The 23,698-nt window shown below is 42.7% G+C and overlaps 1 protein-coding gene across 5 annotated transcripts in view; it reads left to right on the plus strand.

Moving 5' to 3' along the window:
* Nucleotides 1–23,698, plus strand: part of OSBPL3 (oxysterol binding protein like 3) — a 175,551-nt gene that overhangs the window by 92,532 nt on the left and 59,321 nt on the right. For 4 of the 5 annotated variants that reach the window (XM_032401909.1, XM_032401908.1, XM_032401910.1 and 1 more), the window contains exons 3-9: nucleotides 15,480–15,596; nucleotides 15,750–15,803; nucleotides 16,610–16,723; nucleotides 20,416–20,583; nucleotides 21,154–21,277; nucleotides 23,022–23,125; nucleotides 23,335–23,427. In XM_032401909.1, coding sequence (XP_032257800.1) covers nucleotides 15,480–15,596; nucleotides 15,750–15,803; nucleotides 16,610–16,723; nucleotides 20,416–20,583; nucleotides 21,154–21,277; nucleotides 23,022–23,125; nucleotides 23,335–23,427 — 774 coding nt within the window. The remainder of the gene's footprint in view (nucleotides 1–15,479; nucleotides 15,597–15,749; nucleotides 15,804–16,609; nucleotides 16,724–20,415; nucleotides 20,584–21,153; nucleotides 21,278–23,021; nucleotides 23,126–23,334; nucleotides 23,428–23,698) is intronic. The other variant, XM_032401912.1, reaches the window with a different exon arrangement.

Genomic DNA, 23,698 nt, shown 5'->3' on the forward strand with positions numbered 1-23,698 from the left:
AGAAGGAGTGGCAGGCAGAGGGAGTGGGAGAAGCAGGCTCCCCGCCGAGCAGGGAGCCCGATGCGGGGCTTAATCCCAGGACCCTGAGATCATGACCTGAGCCAAAGGCAGATGCTTAACTGACTGAGCCACCCAGGCGCCCCTGAATATATACTTTTAAAATAAAAAGTGCCTTCCTTTATACACATTAACAAAATGCTTTTATTTATTTATTTATTTATTTATTTATTTATTTATTTATTTATTTTGAGAGAGAGAGAGAGAGCATGCATGGGTCGTGACAGAGGAGAGAGAGAGAGGATCTTAAGCAGGCTTCATGCCCAGTGCAGAGCCGAGCACATGGGCTTGATCTCACGACCTTGAGACCCTGATGTGAGCCAAAATCAGGAGTAGGACGCTTAACTGACTGAGCCACCCAGGCGCCCCCAAAATGCTTTTAGAGAAGAATGGAGTAGAATATTTAATGTTTGGGCTGTATTTGGTACCTTCACTACCTGGCGTGATCCATACCTAAAACAGGTGAAACGAGTTGATGAATCCTTACCCTTTTCTGTTCTGCCAGGCCTTGTCCTCTCAAGGGTATACATTTTTTTTTCTCTTCCCATGCCAGCACCTATCTGTTGGTAGTAGCTGCTTAGAGCCTTGTGCTGAGAAGGATTCTGCAGCTGAGTGTGACTGTTGTGAGAAAGAGTGCCCTGTTTGCCGCTGTGGCTCATGGGCACAGGCGGGATGCATGGCAGCAAGGGTCGTCCCGTAGTGATACTGGAGGGTTGAAATCAAGCCATCTCTGCTATAGTCTTTATATTATGTTACTGAGGAACTTTAGGCAAGTGAAGTTTGCCTCAGTTCTTGATCCATGAAATGGAGACAAAACTCACCTCCTGCTTCCTTTCCAGGGTTGTTTTGAGAGAAAGTTGAATGTTTTTACTGGCTAAAAGATGTTGAATCTATTTGGAGAAAGATTCTCTGTAAATTTAAGAAACTCTTAACAATTACAGATGAGCTTCCTTTGAACTCAGGCCAGTTCCAGAGCCAGAACTGAAAATGGTCTTGTTTCAAGAACCCTGAGAGTCGGCGGATGAAATGGATCTCTTTGAAGAAGAGCAGAGTATCCTTCAGATATAGTGCCTTTATCTGTAGGATAGGAACCTGTTCTCCCTGAGGAAATGCCCAGTTAAAGGAACCAGCCAGGAGCAGGCTGTCGGTCCCTTCTGACTGTCTTACTCATACCCTAATTTTTGTAGTGCGCTAGGTCCATCTTTGCTTTAGTGTTCTTCCCCGTCTCAGGCATTGGTTCAGCTACCCCTTCAGCTGGAATGATCCATATGAAACTGTTCTGTCCTTTTGAATTTTGTGATTTTTCTGGAAAAGAATCTTCATTTATCACTGTAGTATTTTAAAAGTAACTTTTATAAAAATAATATATGCTCACTGCAAATCATTTCCAAGGTACATGCAAATCTATGTTGAATTGCAACACTTTAATTCATTTACTTTTAATGAACGAAGCTGATAAGTCAAATAGATTGAAGCCTGGGAATGACCATTGGTTGTGGAGGTCATTGCTGGCATTGTCTAGTGGGAGAGGTAGATGTGAAAGGCTGGTTAGAGCTCATTCTCATAGAGAGAAGAGGAGCAGAGAAAGAGGGCACCCCAATTCTACCAGGCCCCAGACAGGTTTTGAGATAGGCCTTCACATGTTCCATTTGGGAACCTTGAGCTTGACTGATGCCGTGCTGAACACTGCCCTTTTCTCTGCTCATGTGGATAACCTCTTTTGATTAATACAGTTCTCAGAGTCCTGGGTTTCTATTTACACATTTTTTTAGTCCTCACAGCACCTAGCACAGGGCTTTGCACATGGCAGATGCAAATTAGTGGACTAAATTTACTGAATGCCATCAGGGTCGCTTAGAATGTATGGCCAGGTGGACATGGGGAATGGCAGCAACATGCCCACAAATTCCTGAGCTCCCTCATTCCAGTGATGTATTGTGAGGATCTTCAAAAATCAACAAAGGCCTCTCCACTGAGTTTCATCTGGCAAATGATGAAATTCCTAACTGCTTTCTATACCCGTGGTCTCTGAACAAACCCTCTGTCGAAAAGTATGGAACATACGTAAAGGCGTCTTGTTGCAACTGACCTGTATTCACACAGGCTCTGCTTTTTGCTAGCTGGGTGACCTTGCCACGTTACATAAAACCTCTGAGTCTCAGTTCTTCAGCTGTGAAATTGGGATTATTGTGCTTACTTTGGAGAACTAAGTGAAATAATAAATATGAAGTACCTAGGCTAGCACATGGTAGACATTAGGTAAGTGTATTAATGAATGAATAAGCATGCAGTTGCTAGGTTGAAAGATGACTATTCACAAAGCTCTGTGGATATATTAAGTAGGTTAAGGGATAACTAAGTGGGAGAGAGAATTGCTATTTCCGAACTTGTAAAATATGAGTAATTTCCTCTCGCCTTCTTCCCACTGCCCCCTTACATTTCTTTCCTAGAACTTTCAAAGTAACACATTTTGGAAGCCAGACTGAGCCAGATAAAGATGAGTAAGTTTTGTCTTTAGTGAAACAGTCCTGTATGCTCAAGTTTTAATTCTTTAGCCAATATCTATTAAGAAGCTATCATTAAAAGACCGTGGACAGGGATATGTGAAGCTACCAAGGACAGGACAGCTGAACAGACCACTACAATTAGGAAATTGACTCTGTTGGGGAGACTGCTTTGTAAAGAGAGCACGCTTCCTTTCTTTCCTAATATGTTGTTAGTATTTGCTATATAATAAGTTAGAAATCAGAAAGTGAATCCTTTTAAAATAATTGGCAAGTGTTTCACTCTTGAGTGTAGAGGATTTGAAATGGAGAGAGCCATTGCTGGGTAAGTCTCCATACAATTATGCAATTTGCTCTTGTCACTCTCCTGCCCCTGGGCTAATCTGAGATGGTGTTTGAGCTCTCCCAGGGTCGCCTGATGAGGGTTTATTTATGCAGTCTATTAGATTATGCTGTTCTTTAGGGAGCCCAGGCTGTCTGGGTTTGGTGCCAGAACCCGTAAGACATGAGGCTGAATGGGAGAGACTGTGCCAAGGAGTGAAACGTGAATTAAAGCTATAATGCTCAGGTGTTTATTGAACATGCTTAGTCTTCAGGTATTGAACATACTTAGTCCTACTTATTTCTTTTAAATAATCATATTTTTAGAGACTCTGAGATTTAACATCTGCCTTTTTTAAGTATAAGCTGTATAAATACCACAAGGAAGACCAACCAGTCAAGGAGGAGATACTTGAGAATGTAGTGATTCTATCAGTTATTCTGTGATGGTCACAAAAGATGACAGGTGAGAAGCATGAACTCCCTTGGTAGTTGGATGGCCTGAGTTTAAACCTTGGACTGTTTATAAACAGATTGACCTTGCACAAGTTACTGAACTCTTCTTTGCCTTGGTTTCTTATAAGGCTGTGCAAATTAGAAGAAAGGCTGCATGCAGTAGGTGCTGCATAAGTGTTGGATACATAAACCATTCACCTTCCATAAGCAGGAGTCCCAAGAGCCCTCACGCAGTACCACCTGGTGACCGCTTCCCCACTACCTCCTTTCGGCTACCAGCTGGGTGGCACAGTGCAGTCACATGGCTGGGCTTCTTCTGTCTGGGCTGGTCTGAAAGGAAGCGTTAGCGAGGGACATTAGAAATTAACAAGTATCCGTTAGCATTTTTACAGCTCATAGTATCCTTTCATACTATCCCTTGGAGTCTCAAAACAACCCAGCGAGGTCTGTATTATTTTCTACACTTTAGAAAGAAAATATGGCTCAGAGACATTAACTGACTTGTTCTGAGTCACACAGCTTGTAAGTGGTAGGAGACCAGGCAACCATCTATTTGGAGAACACTGGATTTCGTTAGGTACTAGAAAGCTGCTTTAGAAGTTCATTCAAGTCCTATGTGCCTTATGTACAAATGATTGTTATTGAAACAAACCTCCTTCAGCTGACACCTCTGTGAATGCAGGGACAAGAATAATGCAGAAGCGGTCTTAGGATCCCTTAGGTCTCTCTGGAGCTGCTGTTTTGTTTTGTTTTTGTTTTTTGTTTTCTGGTGGGCCCAACAGAGAAAAATAATTAATTATATGTTTCTGTGTTAGTTTTCCAGATTCTCACTTTCTGGGACTTTTATTTATTCTTATTGCCTACCTTTTATTTATTCTTATTGCATACCTAAGCAAGTCACGCTGGACCTGATATACTGAAAGTAGGAAGGGCAAAGATACAAGGCTCAATTCTCAATGTATTCCCGCTGTAAGTCTTGGAAAGAAAAAATGAACAAACATTTGATAGAAGAGGTGAAGACTTCAGCTAAAATGACCTATTTGAGTTGTTGGGGCTTTTTTGTTACTCTCCATGTCCACAAATGATAAACTGTCAGCTATATTCCACACTGTAAGGAGCAGGAGAAATCGGATAACACTTCTGGAAATTGCTGAATTGTTCATGCTGTTGTGCATGCAATTGCAGGATGACAAGCACAACAACTATATTCTGGTGGGTTTTAGAAATACTACCTTGGGGGGCGCCTGGGTGGCTCAGTCAGTTAAGCGTCTGCCTTCGGCTCAGGTCATGATCCCAGGTCCTGGGATCGAGTCCTGCATCGGGCTCCCTGCTCAGCGGGGAGCCTGCTTCTTCCTCTCTCTCTGCCACTCCCCCCTGCTTGTGCTCTCTCTGCCTCTCTAATAAATAAATAATACCTTAAAAAAAAAATACTACTTTGATAGAGACTACACAGGGTGCCTTAAGAAATTCAATTTATTTATCTACGGTTGGTTTCGGCCATAGCGCAGGATACACAAAAGCAGAACAGTGACCCCAAAGCTTTTGTTGAGAGCACAGCTTACTGGCTATGCAGTTACTGGAATTTTCTCTAGAAGCTATCCATGCAAATACGAACTGAACTGACTCAACAGTTCTTTCCTAAGGAGGGGAGAGTCTGAATCTACCTCAGTGATATGATGATACTAAAATGCTGAAGGCCTAGAAATGACAGTATAAGAAGTAGGACAGTGGCAAAACAGAAGCCTTCTCTAGAATAATCTGACATCCTTCCTAAGTCCTCTACGTGCCGGCCCTACCGTCAAGAGCAGTTGTGTCTCCCTTCGCATCTGTACACAAGCCTGCATCACAACTCAATTCCCCTTCTCTCTGTCCCACGCCAGAGCGGGCACATCCCTGGCACGTCTCTGGCTTGGTGGTTCCTTTTGCCGAGTTAGCGGGCTGAAGGTGTCCCCACCTCCCAAATGGTACGTCCACAGCCTAATCCTTGACCTTGTGAATGTTACCTTATTTGGAAAGAGGACCTTTGCAGATGTAATTAATTTAAGGATCTTGAGATGAGGAGATCATCCTGGGTTATCCAGGTTGGCCCTAAATTCAGGGATCAATGTCCTCGTAAGAAGCACACAGAGGAGACTATAGACATGGATGTGAAGACAGAGGCAGAGATTGGAGTGATGTGGCTACAAGCCAACGATGCTGGTAGCCACCGGAAACTGGAAGAGGCAAGTAATGCTCTCGTGGACTGAATGTTTATGTCCCCCCACCCCCACCCCATTCATATGCTGAAGCCCTAACCCTCCTGATGGTATTCAGAGGCAGGCCTTCAGGAGGTAATTAGGTTTAGATGAGGTCGTGAGAGGTGGTGCCTTCATGGTGGGATTAGTACCCTTCTATGAAGAGGAAAGACACCAGCACTCACTCTTACACACGGGAGAAGGGCCATGGGAGTGCATGGCAAGTAGGCAGCCGTCTACAGGCCAGGAAGCAGGTTCTTACCAGGAACCAAATCTAGCAGCGCCTTGATCTCAGACTTCCCAGCCTCTACCAAGTCTGTGGTATTTTGTTATAGCAACCTTAGCTGATACAAACACTTTCTCCCTTAGAGCCTCCAGAGCGAGTGTGGTTCTGCTGACACCTTGATTTTGGACTTGGGGCTCCAGAACTGTGAAAGAATAAAGTGCTTTTGTGTTAAGCCACCTAGCTGTCAAGGCAGCTTCAGAAACCCTCCTTCTCACCCTGTGTCTATATTCCTTTGAGTCCCAGCTCAAGCCCTCTTCCTGAGGTGGGTCTAGCTCGTGTGGTTGTGCTCGAGAACTCCGGTAGCATGTTTCTTTCAGCATTTCCAAGTCTTCAGCCTCGTGGTATGTCTTGATTTTTAATATATGCTAACTTCTTGGAAGCCAGACCTTGGTTTTCCATCTTTCCATCTCTAGCACCTAGTGCTAAGCTTCAGACCTTTGAGTAGAGACTGCCTTATTAAATAGAAGGTCAGCTATGAACCAGAGTCTAACTTACTTAGCACCTAAATCATTCCTTCTTTGATTCAGAAGGCTCTCCAGGATCTTATCCTGTCACTAGGTTCTCATTATGAGAACCAGTTATTCTTACACAGACTGAGGAAGAAATCACAGATGATTTGGATCAGAGGCCGGAAGAGTCTATTCGGGTACCTACTCCTGTGATTCTAAATTATATGCACATTAGTTAGCCGGAATGTGTCTCTGCTTTGATTGCAAATTTCAATTAGCTCTGAAAAAAAAAAAAAAACAAAAAAAACAGTTTTGAGCACACTTGTCAGAGAGAACACTGTTATCAGCTTGCGCCATCCAGCAACGAAGTGGGTTTTCTGCAGGAGTTGTGTGCCCCGTAATTGGAGTGCAAAAGTGTGATGTCTGAATGCAGAGAGTCTGCGATTCTCTCCAGGCTAGACACCAAAGGGCAGAGCTCTATGATGCCAAAGACAGTATGATTTTTTTTTTTAAGATTTTATTTATTTATTTGTCAGAGAGAGAGAGAGAGCACAGGCAGGGGGAGTGGCACGCAGAGGGAGAAGCAGGCTCCTGGCTGAGCAGGGAGCCCGACTCGGGACTCGATCCCAGAACCCTGGGATTATGACCTGAGCCGAAGGCAGATGCTTAACCAACTGAGCCACCCAGGCATCCCTACAGTATGATTTTTTTTTTTTTAATGAAAGGTAGTAAAGATAAAATATTAAAATTGTGCTGGAAGGTATACAACAAAGAGCATAAGAGAGTCTCCCCCAATTTGTGCCTCTGGCTGAGTTCTGTTCACGTAGGAGTCTGTGTGGGAGAATTTCCCTGGCATCACATGCACCTGCCCCTGTGTGAGGAGTGAGCCCAGGGCCTCTTCGGTGAGGCTGTCTGCCACTGTGACAGTGAGGGAATTCTTAGAAAGGGGTAGTGGGAAGGGCACTAGGTTGGAGTCAAAAGATTGGTCCTGGCCCTCAGAAGTCCTTCACTCCTTTTTGTGGTCCTACACAAATCATTTATCTTAGATTCCTCATCTCTAAAATGAAAGAGCTGGGTAGATGACTTCACATTCTCTTTCAAACTCTGAGGTTTAAAAGAACTACTCCACGAGGGCAAACAAACCATTACTTCTGTACCCTGAAAAAATAAATAAACCCGGAAGAGACTCTTGAGTCCCTTGCGTGCACAGAGTTATCCCGTCATCACTGGCTAACACACGTGCCTGTTACGTGCAGGAACGTGCTGCCAGGCAGACTGACTGCCTGGGGAGAGAGCGGGGCTGGGGGTGAGGAGCCGGACTGGCAGGGCAGCAGGCAGCCTTCGGGGGACTCCAGTATACTCGTAGGTGATCTTGAGCAGAGAGGTGTGTGTGTGGTCTGCAGCCCACAGATGGGGCCCACCGCTTCATAGTGGGTGATGTTGGGCGGACTACGTACACCTTCATTACAGAGTCACTGGGGGCACGTAGAAGATCGTCAGGAGGTACTACTTGTCACTTGTATTGCTGTTGTCGCCACCACGGTAGCAGCTATAACCACCCTGCCCCCACCCCTCTAATGGGCTGCATGGCCCGGGCATGGTGGCATTTATAGGTTTGGTGTAACAATTACACCTCTCAGTGACTAAATATAAGTACAGAATTGGTATGGCATCAGTTAAAGCTGTCATTATATTAACTGGACATCTATTGACAAGTATTTCCATATGTTCATAGTATAATCATAAAAGATGATATTGATGATTCTGAGGCTTTAGAAAATCAGAAGTGCTGGGGTGCCTGGGTGGCTCAGTCAGTTAAGCATCTGCCTTCTGCCCAGGTCATGATCCCAGGGGTCTGGGATTGAGCCCTACATTGGGCCCTATGCTCAGCAGGGAGGTCTGCTTGTCCCTCTGCCCACCCCCCCCCATCATGCTCTCTCGCTCTCAAATAAATAAAATCTTAAAAAAAAATCAGAAATGCCTTTAAAGTCATTAAAGGCCTGTTAAATTATGCTCCATGTGATTTAATGCTAGGTATTATTGTCTTGTGAATTTTAAAAACCTGAGAAGCAGATTAAATAAATAATCAGAGCAACCCACTCCACATTCATGCCAGATAGAGGCAATCACAACACTCTTCAGCTGCAGGAAGAATGGAAGTCCTTTTCTATTTCTGACATCACTGCAGGGGACAGCGCTGAGAATCCAGCATTTGAAAGTTGCAGAGGAGACGTTCACTGTGGAAACAGCTGTGCTGGGGGGTGGGATGCTTTCAACTTGTGCACTCAGCAATATGGAAATGAACTGTGCCAGCTCATGAGCACAGATAAATGCTTAGTTGCCTTTCCAACCACAAAGCAGCTTTCTATATTTGGCCCTCTTTTGACATTCAGTAGAACAGACTGAATTTAATGCCGGACGACAGTGCCAGACTGTGTTCAGTTAAAACTGAAGCGAAGACCTTAAGAAGCCACTTTCCCCAGATGCTGTCACATTTCTCTCTCCATCTTATATTCGCGGTGAGCTTTCAGCCTGACAGCCTCGGGGCAGCATATCAGCCCGGCCAGCCGTGTTGGGCTAAGTCAGCAGGGCCTTGATCTTCCCCGGGGGCCCAAGTCCACCCTGTACTGTATCTTAGAACATTCGGCTCAAGGTGCATGTCCTGCTCCCTGGTCACCAGGTGTATGGAACACAAACAGCTATTTCAGGACCCCTGGTCCCTTGAGCCAAGAGAAGGCGGCATCTTTGGTTTTTTCTGTCCTGAGTACCAGTTCACCCCATTCCAGCACACATGATTAAAATCCCTCACCCTGAGGACTCTTGGGCCCTTTTCATACCCCCTTGCTCCTCAGAGTAGTTCATTCAGTGCGTATTTTATTCAGGGCCCCTAAGTCCGAAGTAGTGAGATTACTACATAGAGGACCCTGTCTCTGGCCTCACGGAACCACGTTCTGACTCAGAGAGAGACTCATTTGAGTGAGGCTTGTGGAAGTGCTGATGAGGGAGAGAATTTGTGCCCCAAGGAGAAGGTTTGGGGCAAATGAGAATTCACAGGTTGAGAAGTAGATGGGGCAGACACTCCAAATATAAAAAAGCAAATGAGCAAAGAATTGGGCAGTGTTAAAATGCACAGGCTGATTTCCTGCCCTAGTTCAGTGGGACTACAGGATAGGAAACATGGTAGCTCTGAGCAGGACCCTAGACCTTGCGTGTCTCTACCCATAGGGCAATGTTCCCTAACTCCTTCAAACTGCTTCAGGATCTTGGCCACTGCTTGGCATTTACTCTGGTTTATCATCAGAATTTATATATTTAAATTATAGCAGAATATGCATTATATTATAATATGTAACAGAATGAATAAAAATGCAGGTTCCGAAGTCAGGTGGCTTTACTTCTTGGTAGCTTTATGGCATTGGGGAAGTTATCTAATGCTCTCGTCCTCATTCCAAAAATTCCCAGAAGTTTCCACATTCCAAAAATAAGGATACTAATCCAACCTCACAGGATGGTGCAAGGATTAAGTGCCATATTGTAAGTAGTGTTTAATCAGCACACTATCTGGCAGATAGTGCATGCTTAATAAATTTAGTTATTGTGTTTCATTTATTTGTTCAACATATTTATTCATACCTACTGTGCCCTATTAAGTAATGAGCAAGGCAGAAAAGATTCGTGCTTTCATGGAGCTAGAAACTGTTCTCCAATTATTTTATGTTATTATTGTTTATATTGTTCTATTTGTAGGCTCTTTCAGCAGGCCCCCTTGGATAGTATTTCCTGAGGCACTACCCTTTTGTGTTTTAAATTGCAGACTCTATAGAAGTATGGATATGACTTAATACTTCCTTGTTAACCATCTACCTAGCACCATTTATTGGGTTTGAGAACTTAATCCATTTTCTTGGGTTGAAACCCCAACAGTTAATAAACCTGGGAAAATTCTTTTATTTGATATTTATATCTATATCTATATCTAGTGTATAGCATATATATCATATGTATAACAAATATAAAAATAATATATATATATAGTTCATTGCTGGGGTTCTAAGCAAGTTGAAAAGATGATCCCTACAACTGTTTTGGGGAGAAAAGACCAAAGTCCTGGGGATAAAAGTGGGAAAAATTCATGAATTAATTAAATACTAAGTTATTTGATAATAGACAGTAATACTACTATAAATTTTTTAATGATTTTATTTATTTAAGAGAGAGAAAGAGCGAGTGCACGAGCAGAGGGAGAGGGAGAAGCAGACTCCCCGCTAAGCAGGAAGCCCGATGCGGGGCTTGATCCCAGGACCCTGGGATCATGACCCAAGCCGAAGGCAGATGCTTCACCGAGTGAGCCACCCAGCTGCCCCAACAGTAATACTGCTATATTTATAGGAATACACAATTGATGTGGTTTAGATAATTTAGGAAAATTTCAGAAACTGAACTAAAATTTTGAAGGGTTTGCATGGGTGGAAAAGATAAAGAGAAGATTCTGGGAGGCTCGAACAATATAAATAAACTACAGAAGTGGAAATGCAGACAAGTATTACATTATATTCATTTGTATACTGCATGGAGGGTAAGGCATAATGGGGCCCCATAAATGATTATGGAAGTGGAGAGTCTTGGGAAACCAGGTTGGATGAGAGCTTGGGTCAAGATAGTGGCTGGGGAACAGAGAGGAAGGGACATAGATGATAAACATTTTGAGGATGAAACCAACAGTACTTACTTATGAGAAATTAATTAATTAATTAAGCCCTCACAGTTCCAAAGTGATCTCACTACACCATGAAGACGTAACATTCCTTCTCATAGAATTTGTGTCAGGTACAGCAGTGGTTCTTAATCCCACCAAAACAATATCCCTTTATTGTGACCAATATTTTAATGACCCCTTTACTCTCCTCAAATGAAATTCATTAATAATTTATAATGAATAATAATTTTGAAAATATCACCATAATGCTTTCCTGTAATATAAAGGAAAACTCAAAGAAAGTGGTTAATATTAAAATATTTATTTTAATGTGTAGAAGCCCACATATGATTATACCAGAAGATATAATGATGTGGTCAGATACACCTATATGTAAAATGTGACAGCTACTAATGCAGACCCGCATGGGTTGTTGTGCTAATAACTCAAATACCACAAGTGACACGGCCTTCAGCGACACGATTCTCCAGAATGGCGGGTGATGCTTGTTAAGGTCCCAAACAGAAGGAAATATAGCCTTCCCTCAGTTATCCAAGAGCTGCAATACCAAGAATTCAACGTGTGCAAAAACCATGCAGAAAAACTTTGGTATGGATGTGAAAGAGTCAAATTCTGTGCTCAAGAAATTATAAACAGGTTTCACCTACAAAAAAGTCCACTGGAACTTTGGAAAGTCTCATGGGAAGTGGGACAACTTTTCATTATCTAAGACGGAGGCATTGGGGGACATTTACCATCCCTGGATCCCAGCCATTAGATCGCAGGAACCGTGACAACTAAAAGTACCCCCACCATTTCGCAGCCCCGGAGGGAGAGTACTGCCCCCGCAGAGAACGCTGGCTCTCAGGTTTCAGCCGAGTGACTCAAGGACAGTGACAGACAGGGAAGTTGGAAGGGGAGGATTTGGATGGCAAGCCCAGAAAAGGAGTTGGCTGCGGAGATTTCTTCCTCAGTCAAGCAGAGTCTTCACTTTCTTAAATACTTCAAATCTGGCTTTTCCAACCTGGTAAGAGTTTTAAGTTCTGAGCCCAGGTAGAAAATAAAGTGAGGAAAAAAGACGATATTTTGTTTGGCATAAATGCAAACCCTTTCTGGCTTATTTCCTTTAAATGCCAACAAATGAGCCCTCCACGTTGGCTCATTGGCAGGAATGTATTGTGTCTCAAAAATTCAGGAGAGATCTAGTTCCAACATGAATCCTTGAAACATTTTTGAAATTTAATTCTTGTTTTTCTTTAAACTACAGATATGATCTCATTCCGTTTTTTTTTTTTTTTCCAGTTTTGTGAAGTATGCAATTAACATCTAATCCCTCTTGGCATTTGCATTCTGCACAATTGAATGTATTGAGCAGACACACGTGATTGTCTAGTATTATCACTGCATGTTGCCTTCTGCTTGGGTATCTTAAATTGAAAGGACTTGATCCCCTTAGGTACTTTCCAAAAGACTTTGAGCCATAGATTTCCATTTAACAATGATAATACACACATATACCCTCTTTCACAAATACGAATGTGCCGTATTTAACTTGTAAATAGTCATTTGGCCCAAAGACACGGGGCACATTTCAAATGTGTGCTGATTTATAATATTCCGAGAACATAAATCTGTTTGCAGTCTTATTCTAAGACCAAGTTTATTTGTTAGCCAATCAGATGTATAGTATTCACAGGACAGCAGGTTAAGCATTGTGAAGAAATCAGAAGTGAACTAGACACTTTACACCCTCAAGGAGTCTGTTGTCTAGTAGGGATGATAAAATCTCACATATAATATCATAAGTAAGTGGTAAACCATTGGAAATGTAAGATGGAGTGCTGATGGAGTTTCTAGGATGAAATAGTACTTTCCTTTGAAGAAGGCTTCCTGGAGGAGGTGGAATTTTTAACTTGACCTTAAGAATTCGTTAAAATTGTGACAGGTAGGACACGTTAAATTTTGCGGAATGGCTTTCTAAGCTGAAGTACATGTGGACAGAGGTCATGAGTGTGTGTGCCTGTGCGTGTGGCTTCCCATCACTTAATAATATGCATTCTCCAGGTATTGTCTGGGTGTAATTAAGTGACTCTGAATAATTGATAGTGCTATAAAGAAATCTCATTTGACATTGTTGCCTTTCTGAAAAAGTCCTCCAGTTTAAGAGCTAAATATAATCTTTGCTTTTTTCCATTGAAGAATTCCCTTTTACAACTCCAGATCTTGGGATACTACTATAGCATTTCAAAAGTCTGGAATGTACTTTTAACTATATTCATAGTAAAGTGCAATCGGACATAAGGCAGGTCTGTCAGGATTGTCACATAAAGAGTTCAGTGGCTAAAGTAGAGAGGTGTTCTTGTTACCACGTGTTTCCCACGTATTGGACTTGACAACACAGAAACTGAGCCAGAGCACCCACGACCCCTGTGGTTCCATGCCCTTCCTTGAGACTGTTCCCTGGGGCTTGAATCAAACTGCTTCTGCTCCCTCGTGCTGGCCCAGACTTACTGTCCATCTCCCAATTCCTCTGGCCTCTACCTGTAATCCTCGCCTGCAGTCTGGAGATTTAACTAAGAGCAAGTTAGTCAACATAAAATCTTGGCCAAAAGGACACATTTGTCTCTTGGAGAGGTATTCGCACCCCACGTTCATTGCAACTTTATTCACAGTAGCCAAGACAAGGAAACAACCTAAGTGTCCGTCAGTGGATGAATGGGTAAAGAGAACGTGATACACACAGAGGGGACTATCATTCAGCCACAAAAAAGAAGGAAATCCTGCCTTTTGCAACAACATGGATAGACACTGAGGGCATTAGGCTAAGTGAAATAAATCAGAGAAAGACAAATACCGTATGTTGTTACTTATATGCAGAATCTAAAAAAGCTGAACTCAAGGAAAGAGAGAGTAGAATGGTGTCTCCTGGGGGTGGGAATGGGTGGGAATGGTGAAATGCTAGTCAAATTATACAAACTCCCAGCTATAAGAAAAGTAAGTTCTGGGGGAGCTAATGTACAGCATGGTGACTATATGCCATATTATGTTTTTGGAAAGTTGTTAAGAAAGTAGATCTTAAGTGTTATCACCACACACACAAAAAAGCGGTAGTGATGGCAGGGAGGCATGCAGAATGGAGGGGTATCAAATCATCACATTGTATACCTTAAACTTATATATGTTATATGCCAGTAATATCTCAAAAAAGCTAGAGGGGGTGGGGAAGGACATGTTTGTCAAAACTTAATTATCCTATGTTGGAAATGTTTCTCTCTAATCTGGATGGTAGTTACTGATGGGATAGATGTATAAATTCATCAGGTTGTACTTTTAAGGTTTGTGCATTTCATGTATATTAATCCATTAGTAAAATAAAAATCCATTATCTCAGCCTCTAAAATGGGTATTGCCAATTTTGGTCTATCTTGGGGTAATTTTGCAATGCTTTGTGCATTTTCAAGCACTTAAAAATAAATTTTCAGGATTTTTAGTGTTTTTCTTTTGTATTCCCTTTTAAATCCTTTTTCAATCAATGAGTTAACACTACTAGATAGCCAACAACAGAGGATTAATCGTAATAACAGTTTGTACCTCCTCAAAATTACAAACAGCTCAGTACAGCAATAATTGTCTTCCCCCCAAAAGTTTTTGAAACAAAAGAAGAGTGTGGCGGACAACATTTCTGGAAAAAGAGGAAGAAAATACTTGTTTCAAAAGCACCTTTTTAATGCTTCAGGATTTCCAATATTTAAATATCTAGAATTTAAAGAGATTAACTTGCAACTGAATCATTATTTTGACCATGTTGTCATGTTTACCAGCTTGCATTCAGTCTCATACTTTTCAGCCAGTTCTTAAGAATTTTCCCATATTCTCACCTGATGGCTGTAGGTTTTGGTTAAAATTCAGATTGAAGTCTAGTGGTGAGCAAACAGTAACTGTGTGATGATGTCAAAGGGGACAAAAATAGAACTGACAGTAAAAGCTTTACCATTAGCCATGTTTAAGCACTAAAGAGAGAGAAACACTCCCTTCTAGGAGAGGCATTTTGAAAAAAAAAAAAAAAAAGTCAAATTTGATGCCATTAAATTACAGCATTAAATCCATGAAGTCCAGGACCTGTATGAAAATTGAATTTTAGGGACGCCTGGGTGGCTCTGTCGGTTAGGCATCTGACTTCTGCTCAGGTTATGATCCCGGAGTCTTGGGATCGAGTCCCACATCGGGTACCTTGCTCGGCAGGGAGCCTGCTTCTCCCTCTGCCTCTGCTCACTGCTCATGCTCTCTCTCTCTCTGACAAATGAATAAATAAAATCTTTTTTTAAAAAAAAGAAAATTAAATTTTAACTTCTTCTCGCCAACAAACCTAGCCAAGCTCACCATCTTGGATGGATTTACCAGTAGGATGAAGTGTTTCTGACTGTTGTTATTATTTGTGAAGGTAGCCATTTAGCACGAACTGTTTTATTGGCACAGGACAGCTGGGAAGTGGTGGAAGGGCTGAGAGGAGAGATGAGTTACACCCAGGAGCCTCCCATTCAGAAAGGATTTTTGCTGAAAAAGAGGAAATGGCCCTTAAAAGGCTGGCACAAGGTAAGACGCTGGTCTTTGCTTCACCTTTATTTGCACCCACTCAGTACACGGTTTGTAGGCACGTATATTTAATTTGAAGTTGAAAATTGGGACTGAGGGAAGGGAAGATGTCTAAATGGGGTGTCTTAGTGAATTATACTTTCTTCCCTACAGAGATTTTTCTATCTGGACAAAGGAATCTTGAAATATGCCAAGAGCCAAACCGATGTAAGTCTTCTTCTTAATCAAATATGTTACTAAAGAATTCTGAAGGGCTAATTGTTGTCAGCTCCTGGAAGAGATTGTACACATTTGGGGATTGTATTTCTCTGAACTGGAAACCGAAGAGGGTAATAGTTCCTTCACATGGACCAGAGGTGCCTACTCCACACTGTCCCAGGCCTAGGTTCTGGGTGGGCTCAGTTCGCTACTGAGTATCCAGGGGTCTGTTCAGGTCTTAGGGTTGGGCTGACATTTTCTGAGCAAGATAACAGGGATAAAACATAGGACAGGTATCACTCCCACCGTTACAGTGACCGAGGGGTTTGGTGGGGAAGGCCCTTGATGGTGATAGAAAATTCTCTATTGCATTAACACTAGGGAGACAGCCCATAAGGGCTGGAATGACTGTTCGTCCTGCCCCTTGTACGGGTCCTCCTCTCCCCCAGCGCTTCCCTCTTCCTTTCTTGCTTCCGTTGACTCGTAGAGTGCTCATCTCGTCGGGTTGCATGTAGAAAACCTGGCATAATGCCTGAACCACGGTGGCTTGTCTTAGCTTCCTGCCCTTACGCCTCTTTTTAAATCACTTCTGATTGCCTTAACCCCTTGTTACTTAACCCCTCTTAGACCAAAACAGATAATGGGTGGACATCACTTAATTCAGTACCCTTTCACACTAAATGCTTGGTAAGTCGTAGTTCCTCTGTTTGTGTTCGTGGATGTTGGAGGGGAGGTTACAGGAGAGGAGCGTCAGGGGTGTTACTACTGTTTTTAACACCCTGACCTCAAGCGGCCTTCTTCTGATGCCTCTGCAGATCGAGAGAGAGAAGCTGCATGGCTGCATTGACGTTGGGCTCTCGGTGATGTCCGTAAAGAAGTCATCAAAATGCATAGATCTGGATACCGAGGAGCACATCTACCATCTGAAGGTGAGGCTGCTTCCCGGGCGCCATCTCCTGTCGCACGGTTTCTTTAGGTTGCAAAGGGATTGCTGATGCCCTTTGATTATCTCAAAAGATCCAACCAATGTGTAGAAGATCTTCCTTATGAAAGTATTTCTAACAGATGCTATTGATATTTGGATGGACCATCTCACACACTGCTAAAGGTTTAGCATCCTTGTCGCCCACCCCCTAAGGACCACCCCTCCCACATACCGTGATTGTGACAACAGTCAATGATAAAAAAAATCTTCATGTTTCCAAATAACCCCTCCTTCCCCTAGACTGTGCCACCTTTAGTGAAGAACCATTTACCATAGGTTAAAATAGGTTCCCTGAAATACAATATTTAATATTTAGTCTTACCCTTTTAGCTAATTTTATAGGGATTCCATTAAAATTCTCATACTACAGTGAATGTCAAGAACTTTTCTCCTAAAATATGGGCCTCCAAATCTACCTCTGAAAGCAGCTTACTCCTCCTTTCTGCCCTCTCCCCTGCAGATGGTATAGATGGTTAAAAGCATGATATAGGAGCTTCAGAGGTCCAGATCTGCTTCAAATCTTGACCTGGCTACTTACTAGCTACTGGCCTTTGGCAAATTTTTTTTTTTTTAAGTTTTATTTATTTATTTGACAGAGAGAGACACAGCGAGAGAGGGAACACAAGCAGGGGGAGCAGGAGAGGGAGAAGCAGGCTTCCCGCCGAGCAGGGAGCCCAATGTGGGGCTCGATCCCAGGACCCTAGGATCATGACCTGAGCCGAAGGCAGACGCTTAACTGACTGAGCCACCCAGGTGCCCCTTTTGGCAAATTTTTTAATCCCTGAAAGTCTCTGTTTTCTCACCACCCTTCCCCAGAATAGGAATTATTATAGTGCCCGTGTTGTACTGCTGCATGGAAGAAACTTGGCATGATGCCCAGACTGCTGTAAGCTCAATAAGTTTAGTTTTTGTGTATAATTATTAGGTAGTACCTAAATGTGAGGAATTAATTGAGAGGATGTTAAGACTCTTTTCTTACTTAGGCAAATTACTTGGAATATTGAGAATGGGGGCTGGGAGTTGGGAAAATGGGAGCATGAGATGATGAGCTCCGTGTCTTAAGATGCCCCATGCTGTCCTCATAGTATCTGTGTGGTGCTTCCACAAATCTATGCATAACACATACGTGTGCTTGACTGACTGCACAAGATGGTCAAATCCATACTGCTTCCTAGCCTAAGCCCCAAGCAAAGCAGGGTTTTTCATCCTCAACACTATTGACATAGTGAACTGGAGAATTCTTTGCTGTGGGGCTGTCCTGTACATTATAGGATGTTGAGGGGCATCCCTGGCCTCTGCCCACTAGATATTGGTAACAAACTCCCTTCACTTATAACAGCCAAAAAATGTCTCCCATTGCCAAATGTTCCTTGTTTGACAATAACAACAACAACAAAAAAAAATTAGGAAAGAATAGCCCACCCACCCCGTTTCAAAGGTCAGTCTCCTCTAGAATAGTTTCAGTCGTGTCTCCATGTACTTCCAATGACTCTTACTTAGTTCTGTTTTTTTTTTAATTAAGATTTTATTTATTTATTTGACAGAGAGAGAGAGAGTACAAGCAGGGGAAGTGGCAGGCAGAGGGAGAGGGAGAAGCAGGCTCCCCGCCAACAGGGAGCCTGATGCGGGGCTCGATCCCAGGGTCCTGGGATCATGACGTGAGCCGAAGACCAATGCTTAACCAACTGAGCCACCCAGGTGCCCCACTTAGTTCTGTTTTGACATGGTCAGGAAATAATAGTTTCTTGTTCATCTGCTATTGTAGTTAATAGAATAAAAGTAATTATTAATTCCTAATTTTTGAAGAACCATAGTGCCTTAAAATAACACTATGTACTAATATCATGATAAACAACAGTTTAATATTTCCGTGTGTTGATTTACTTTAAGTTCTGTTCATGTTTCCTGTTCATTCATTTGAACGTCAGCTGTGAGTATTAGTGTAGGTATGAGCAGTTGTCTGCGGGTCCTCGTTAATAGCCTCAGAGTCAGGCAGTTTTTAAATGGCAGCCATCCAGTCCCATTGTCTTATTTTATAGATGAGGAATCTGGGCAGCCAAGGGGTTAAGTGGCTGTCCACCCACGGTCCTATATCAACTTGTGGGGTTGGAACAGAATGCTGGACAGTTATTTAATAAAGTGCTTTTATTCTTCTACCTCATTTAACCAATAAAAAAATGAGTCAAGAGGAATGTTTTGGGCGCCGATTTTTAAGGGCCTCTGAGAGCAGATCAGTGCAAAGGGTGATGTAAGATTCCTGTGAAGTTCCCGCCATAAGCGCATCTGGGAAGTGAAATACATTTCGAGGACATAATTTAGGGGGAGGTAAGTAGATATAAGTCAGTTTGTATTGCTTTTTCCTGTAAATGATGTATTCAGTAGCACCTGGAGGGGTTTTAAGTCCTGAATGTACTTCTAATCAACACAACAGACCTAAGAGCCGACCTAATGTTTCCTAAATGAGTGATGGCTATAGACATCCTTGCTTTCAGCAGTGGTGGTAGTAAAGATTTTAACAGATTGACCTGGAGTTTTCTTCTCGGAAGGTAACCTACCATGCATCCTGTTGGGTGATTTTAAGCTGTCACTTCATGAGTCTCTGTTCTAATATATAGGTATCTATTGTTTTTCACTTTGAAAGTATTAATACACCCTCGTACATACAAAACCTGGACTGTAAAGAAAGATCTAGTGCATAGGTGCTTGTTATATTCTTTTTAGCACTTTTATGAACATTTGAAATACTTTATAATAAAAGTTGCTAGTTATAAACATTATTCTTCATGGAAAGTAGACACTGATAGATACTCATTTATGGTGGTGTAGGTGTGTTTGAAAAATCTTGGAAATCTCCAATAATAGTTTTTCACATTTTTTTTCTATTTCCAAGTGCAGGAGAAAAGTTTTTTAAAATAACCTTCACAGGGGCGCCTGGGTGGCTCAGTTGGTTAAGCAACTGCCTTTGGCTCAGGTCATGATCCTGGAGTCCCGGGATCGAGTCCCACATCAGGCTCCCTGCTCAGCAGGGGGTCTGCTTCTCCCTCTGACCCTCCCCCCTCTCATGCTCTCTCTCTCTCAAATAAATGAATAAAATCTTTATAAAAAAAAAAATAAATAAAATAACCTTCACATTACTCAGCAATGTGTTCTTTGTCAGAGAAAATTAAGAAGGTTAAATATTTTGGGAAGAATTTACAAATTTGTTCCAGTTCAGAGAAGATTGATCTGAAAAGTCTGAATTATAAAAGAGTTTAAAAAGAAACATGGTGCTAATATTTTCAGTAAGAATAGGAAAAGTGGGGACAAGTGAATTTGGGAATGTTTTGAGGCAGGTAAATATGAATTCTAGTTTATTTGTTGTTCAATATGAGTGGTAATGTTTTGCTTTCTTAATAATAGCATGACAATTGGACCCTTTCATTGAGAGCCTAAATGAAGTTTATGAAGACCATTTTTATTCTCCATTTCCTCCTCAAACTTGTTCCTGTAGATCGCAAATGTAAACTAAGTCAATAAACTTGTATTTCTACATTTCTCCATGTGCCAACATGTGAAGAGGGCGTGTCTCAATTGAATGAAGAAATTGCTCCTTTCAGTGAGGGATGCTCTTGTTTCCCTCTTTTTAATATAATTTAGGTCAAGTCAGAAGAAGTCTTTGATGAGTGGGTATCCAAACTCCGCCACCACAGAATGTATCGTCAGAATGAAATCGCCATGTTTCCACACGAGGTTAACCACTATTTCCCAGGATCCACTGTCACAGACTCCACATCTGGGGTCTTGGACTCCCTTTCAAGTAGGAAGGTAAGAGCTTGCCAATTATGAGTCTAAAAGAAGGGGGTGGCTTTGTGCGGGGGTGTCCCAACCGGGGAGCTCCGTGTGAAGGAAGAAGGGCTCGTGGGAGGAATCTCTTTGTGCAGTTGGTCAGAACCAGGACCAGAGGAACATCTGCTGTCCCTGGGACAGTAACTGATGAACGGCCCATACGGGGGAATTTAATGGCCCTGAATGCTGCAGCCTCCCTTGACTATTTTGACTTTGGTTTTCTTTTCTGGTTGTAAATGCAGTATGCATGTTTATAGCCATAGAGGATTGCGAAATTTCCCAACATTTCTATCATGATTTTGGTATGATTATCATTTGACCGAAGAAGAAATTCAGGACAGCAGCCCCAGGCATGAGAGCATGGTATGGCCAGGCTGAGGTGACAGCCAGAGCTTAGGGTCTCTAGTAGAGTGCTCTGTAGAAGCTTCTTCCCCATTACAGGCAGACGGCTTCCATTAGCGACTGGCTCACTTTGTTGTCCTTTACCCTAACGTGTTCCCACTGGGCTCTGTTTTCATTTATAATGTGCTTTTGTCATCTGTGGAACAGCGTAGCAGTATATCAAAGCAGAGCTCGATTCAAACCGGAAGCAATTTATCATTTTCTTGTGCTGGTGAGACACGAGTTCCATTATGGTTACAATCTTCAGAGGACATGGAGAAATGCTCGAAAGGTAAAATGACTTGAAACCTCTGCTTCTTTCTGTCATGGCTCTTAGATGGCACTCGTTGAGTATTTACACCTCAGGTGAATTTCCCCGTCACTGGTCCACATTTCCACTCAGAGTTTGCTTACTGAGTTTGCAGTGGTGATGAACAAAATACGCTCTCCCTGCAGAGCTTCACGTCTTCACCTGGGTGTGCATGCAGACAGGTTTCCTTTCATATTCTTTAAGTACCCAGGTCTGAATTCCATGAGGACCTACTAAATTGCAGTCTCCATGGGTGGACTCTACACAGCTCTCTAGTTTTTTTTTTAAGTGCTAAAACTGACTCCGGTGTACATATAAGATCGGGAGTCATTGCTCACAGTGAGTGGGTGAACCAAATGGAGCTCCCCACGAAATAGGAGTTCTCTACCCTATCTGCACACTAGAATCACCAGAAGAGCATTTAAAAGGCAAGAATACCCACTCTCCACAAGAATTTCTTTAAATTGGTCTGCACTTGGGCCCCGGCATCACTGATTTTCTACAGTTTCCCAAATGACTCTGATAAGGAGTCAGGATTGAGAACTCTTCCATAAAGAAGCTCAGTGTTCTCAACTCTAATTAGCTAAGAACCACCCAGGGAACTAAAAAACAAAACAAGTCACCAGTGGGATTGGGGATGTTCTGATTTAATTATCTCAAGATGGGACTTGGACATATGGAATTTAAAGAATTTCCCCAGTTGATTTTAAAGCAGAGCCATGATTGAGAACCACGATGAGAGAAAGATGCCAGAAAGATGCCAGGTCTTGAAAAGCACATTTTCTCCTGTTGAATGCAAATACTATCACACTTGGGGCCATATAGGATTTGCCCTCCCAGTAAATGTCACGAGGGAGCTTCACTGAGCTCACACAGCTTTGGCACAGCTAGTCCTCGAAGTGCCATCTCTGGGCCAGCAGCATTGGCCTGGCCTGCAAACTTATTTGAAACGCAAGTTCTCAGATAGACCAAATCAGAAACTGTGGGTGGATCTCAATGATCTGTGGTTTAACAAGTTCTCCAGTTGATTCTGATGATGTCAAAGTTTGAGAGCCATTTGGGTCTTGCTTTCTTAGTGGAAACAGCCACCATCATCCAGTGAACAACAAATTAAGGACTATCTTCTGAGTTAGCGACCAAGGAACTGGTATGAGAACTCTTAGGTCCTCTTGGGTCAATGTGCAGATGATCATCACGATCTCATGTGGGTCCCTGATCGACAGGTATCCTTAGGGACCAATGCATCCTTCAGCTTTGTTTCATTCATTTACTTGTCTGGAGTCCTTGTAAGCAGAGAATGACACCCTGTTATTACAGTATTAGGAATAATGATGATAATGATGATAGCTGATTTACTTACTGCTGACAGAGTACCAGCACTCTAAAAGCATGCTGCCTCTGTCAACTCACAACTGTCCTATGAAGGCAGGTGTATGATTCTCTCCCTTTCCCAGATGAGGAAACTAAGGCACAGAGAAGTGATATAATTGGCCCAAGATTCAGAGTTCAGGAAGGGTTCAAACAGAGGCAGTCTTATTCTCCAAATCCATGCCCTTCACCGTGACAACGTACTGCCTCTTCTGTAAAAAAGAAAGTAAAATTTCGTCTCCGTACAGATGTAAATCAGGTAGTATAGATAAATTTACAAAGTAGCTGGCACTTGCCGAGGGCAAGCTGGATGCCAAGATGAGGGCTTATGAATCTTCCTTTTGCTTTTCTCCCACAGACCTGGCACACTGTCATGCCTACCTGGTGGAAATGAGCCATCTCCTACAAAGTATGGATGTCCTGCATCGGACATATTCGGCGCCTGCAATCAACGCCATCCAGGTCAGCCAGATCCCTCTGCTGTTTGCACTCCGGTGTTTTTCTGGCTTCCCTCTCTCCTCCCCAGCCTCGCACTAACAGTGGACATTGTCCGGTCTTGGTTGCTTCAGCCACATTCGAGGGGATGGAGGTGGTCACTTTGCTGTGCAGTTTTCCCCAATTGGTCTGGTAGGCCTTACTTTCTGTGCTCTCTTTCCTGTTTTGAAACAAAGGGTGGAGCTTTTGAAAGTCCCAAAAAGGAAAAAAGATCACACAGGAGGTGGCGGTCCAGAGCTATTGGCAAAGATGCTAAAGGAACGCTGCAGGTAACCATTGCTTCCTCTGCTCTCCGTGCCACGTGCTGGGGGCTGCTGGGACTCCCGATAGGATTTTCTACAGTCGTTCTCGCAAATACCCTGTGCAGAGAGAAATTCAGTCACTTGGATTTTCTGGATACTACAGTAAGCATGTAATGGAATTGGGTAAGGGGAAAATGGCATGAGGATGGAGGGAGTGCAGCCGTTTCTCAGACTTCGGTGTCCCCTTCTTTAATGCTGAGCCCGCCTGCCCTCTTCCTTGCTTGTGTGTGTGCTGCTC

The sequence above is a fragment of the Phoca vitulina genome, unplaced genomic scaffold (assembly GCF_004348235.1).
Source record: "Phoca vitulina isolate PV1807 unplaced genomic scaffold, GSC_HSeal_1.0 scaffold4, whole genome shotgun sequence".
Taxonomy (NCBI): Eukaryota; Metazoa; Chordata; class Mammalia; order Carnivora; family Phocidae; genus Phoca; species Phoca vitulina.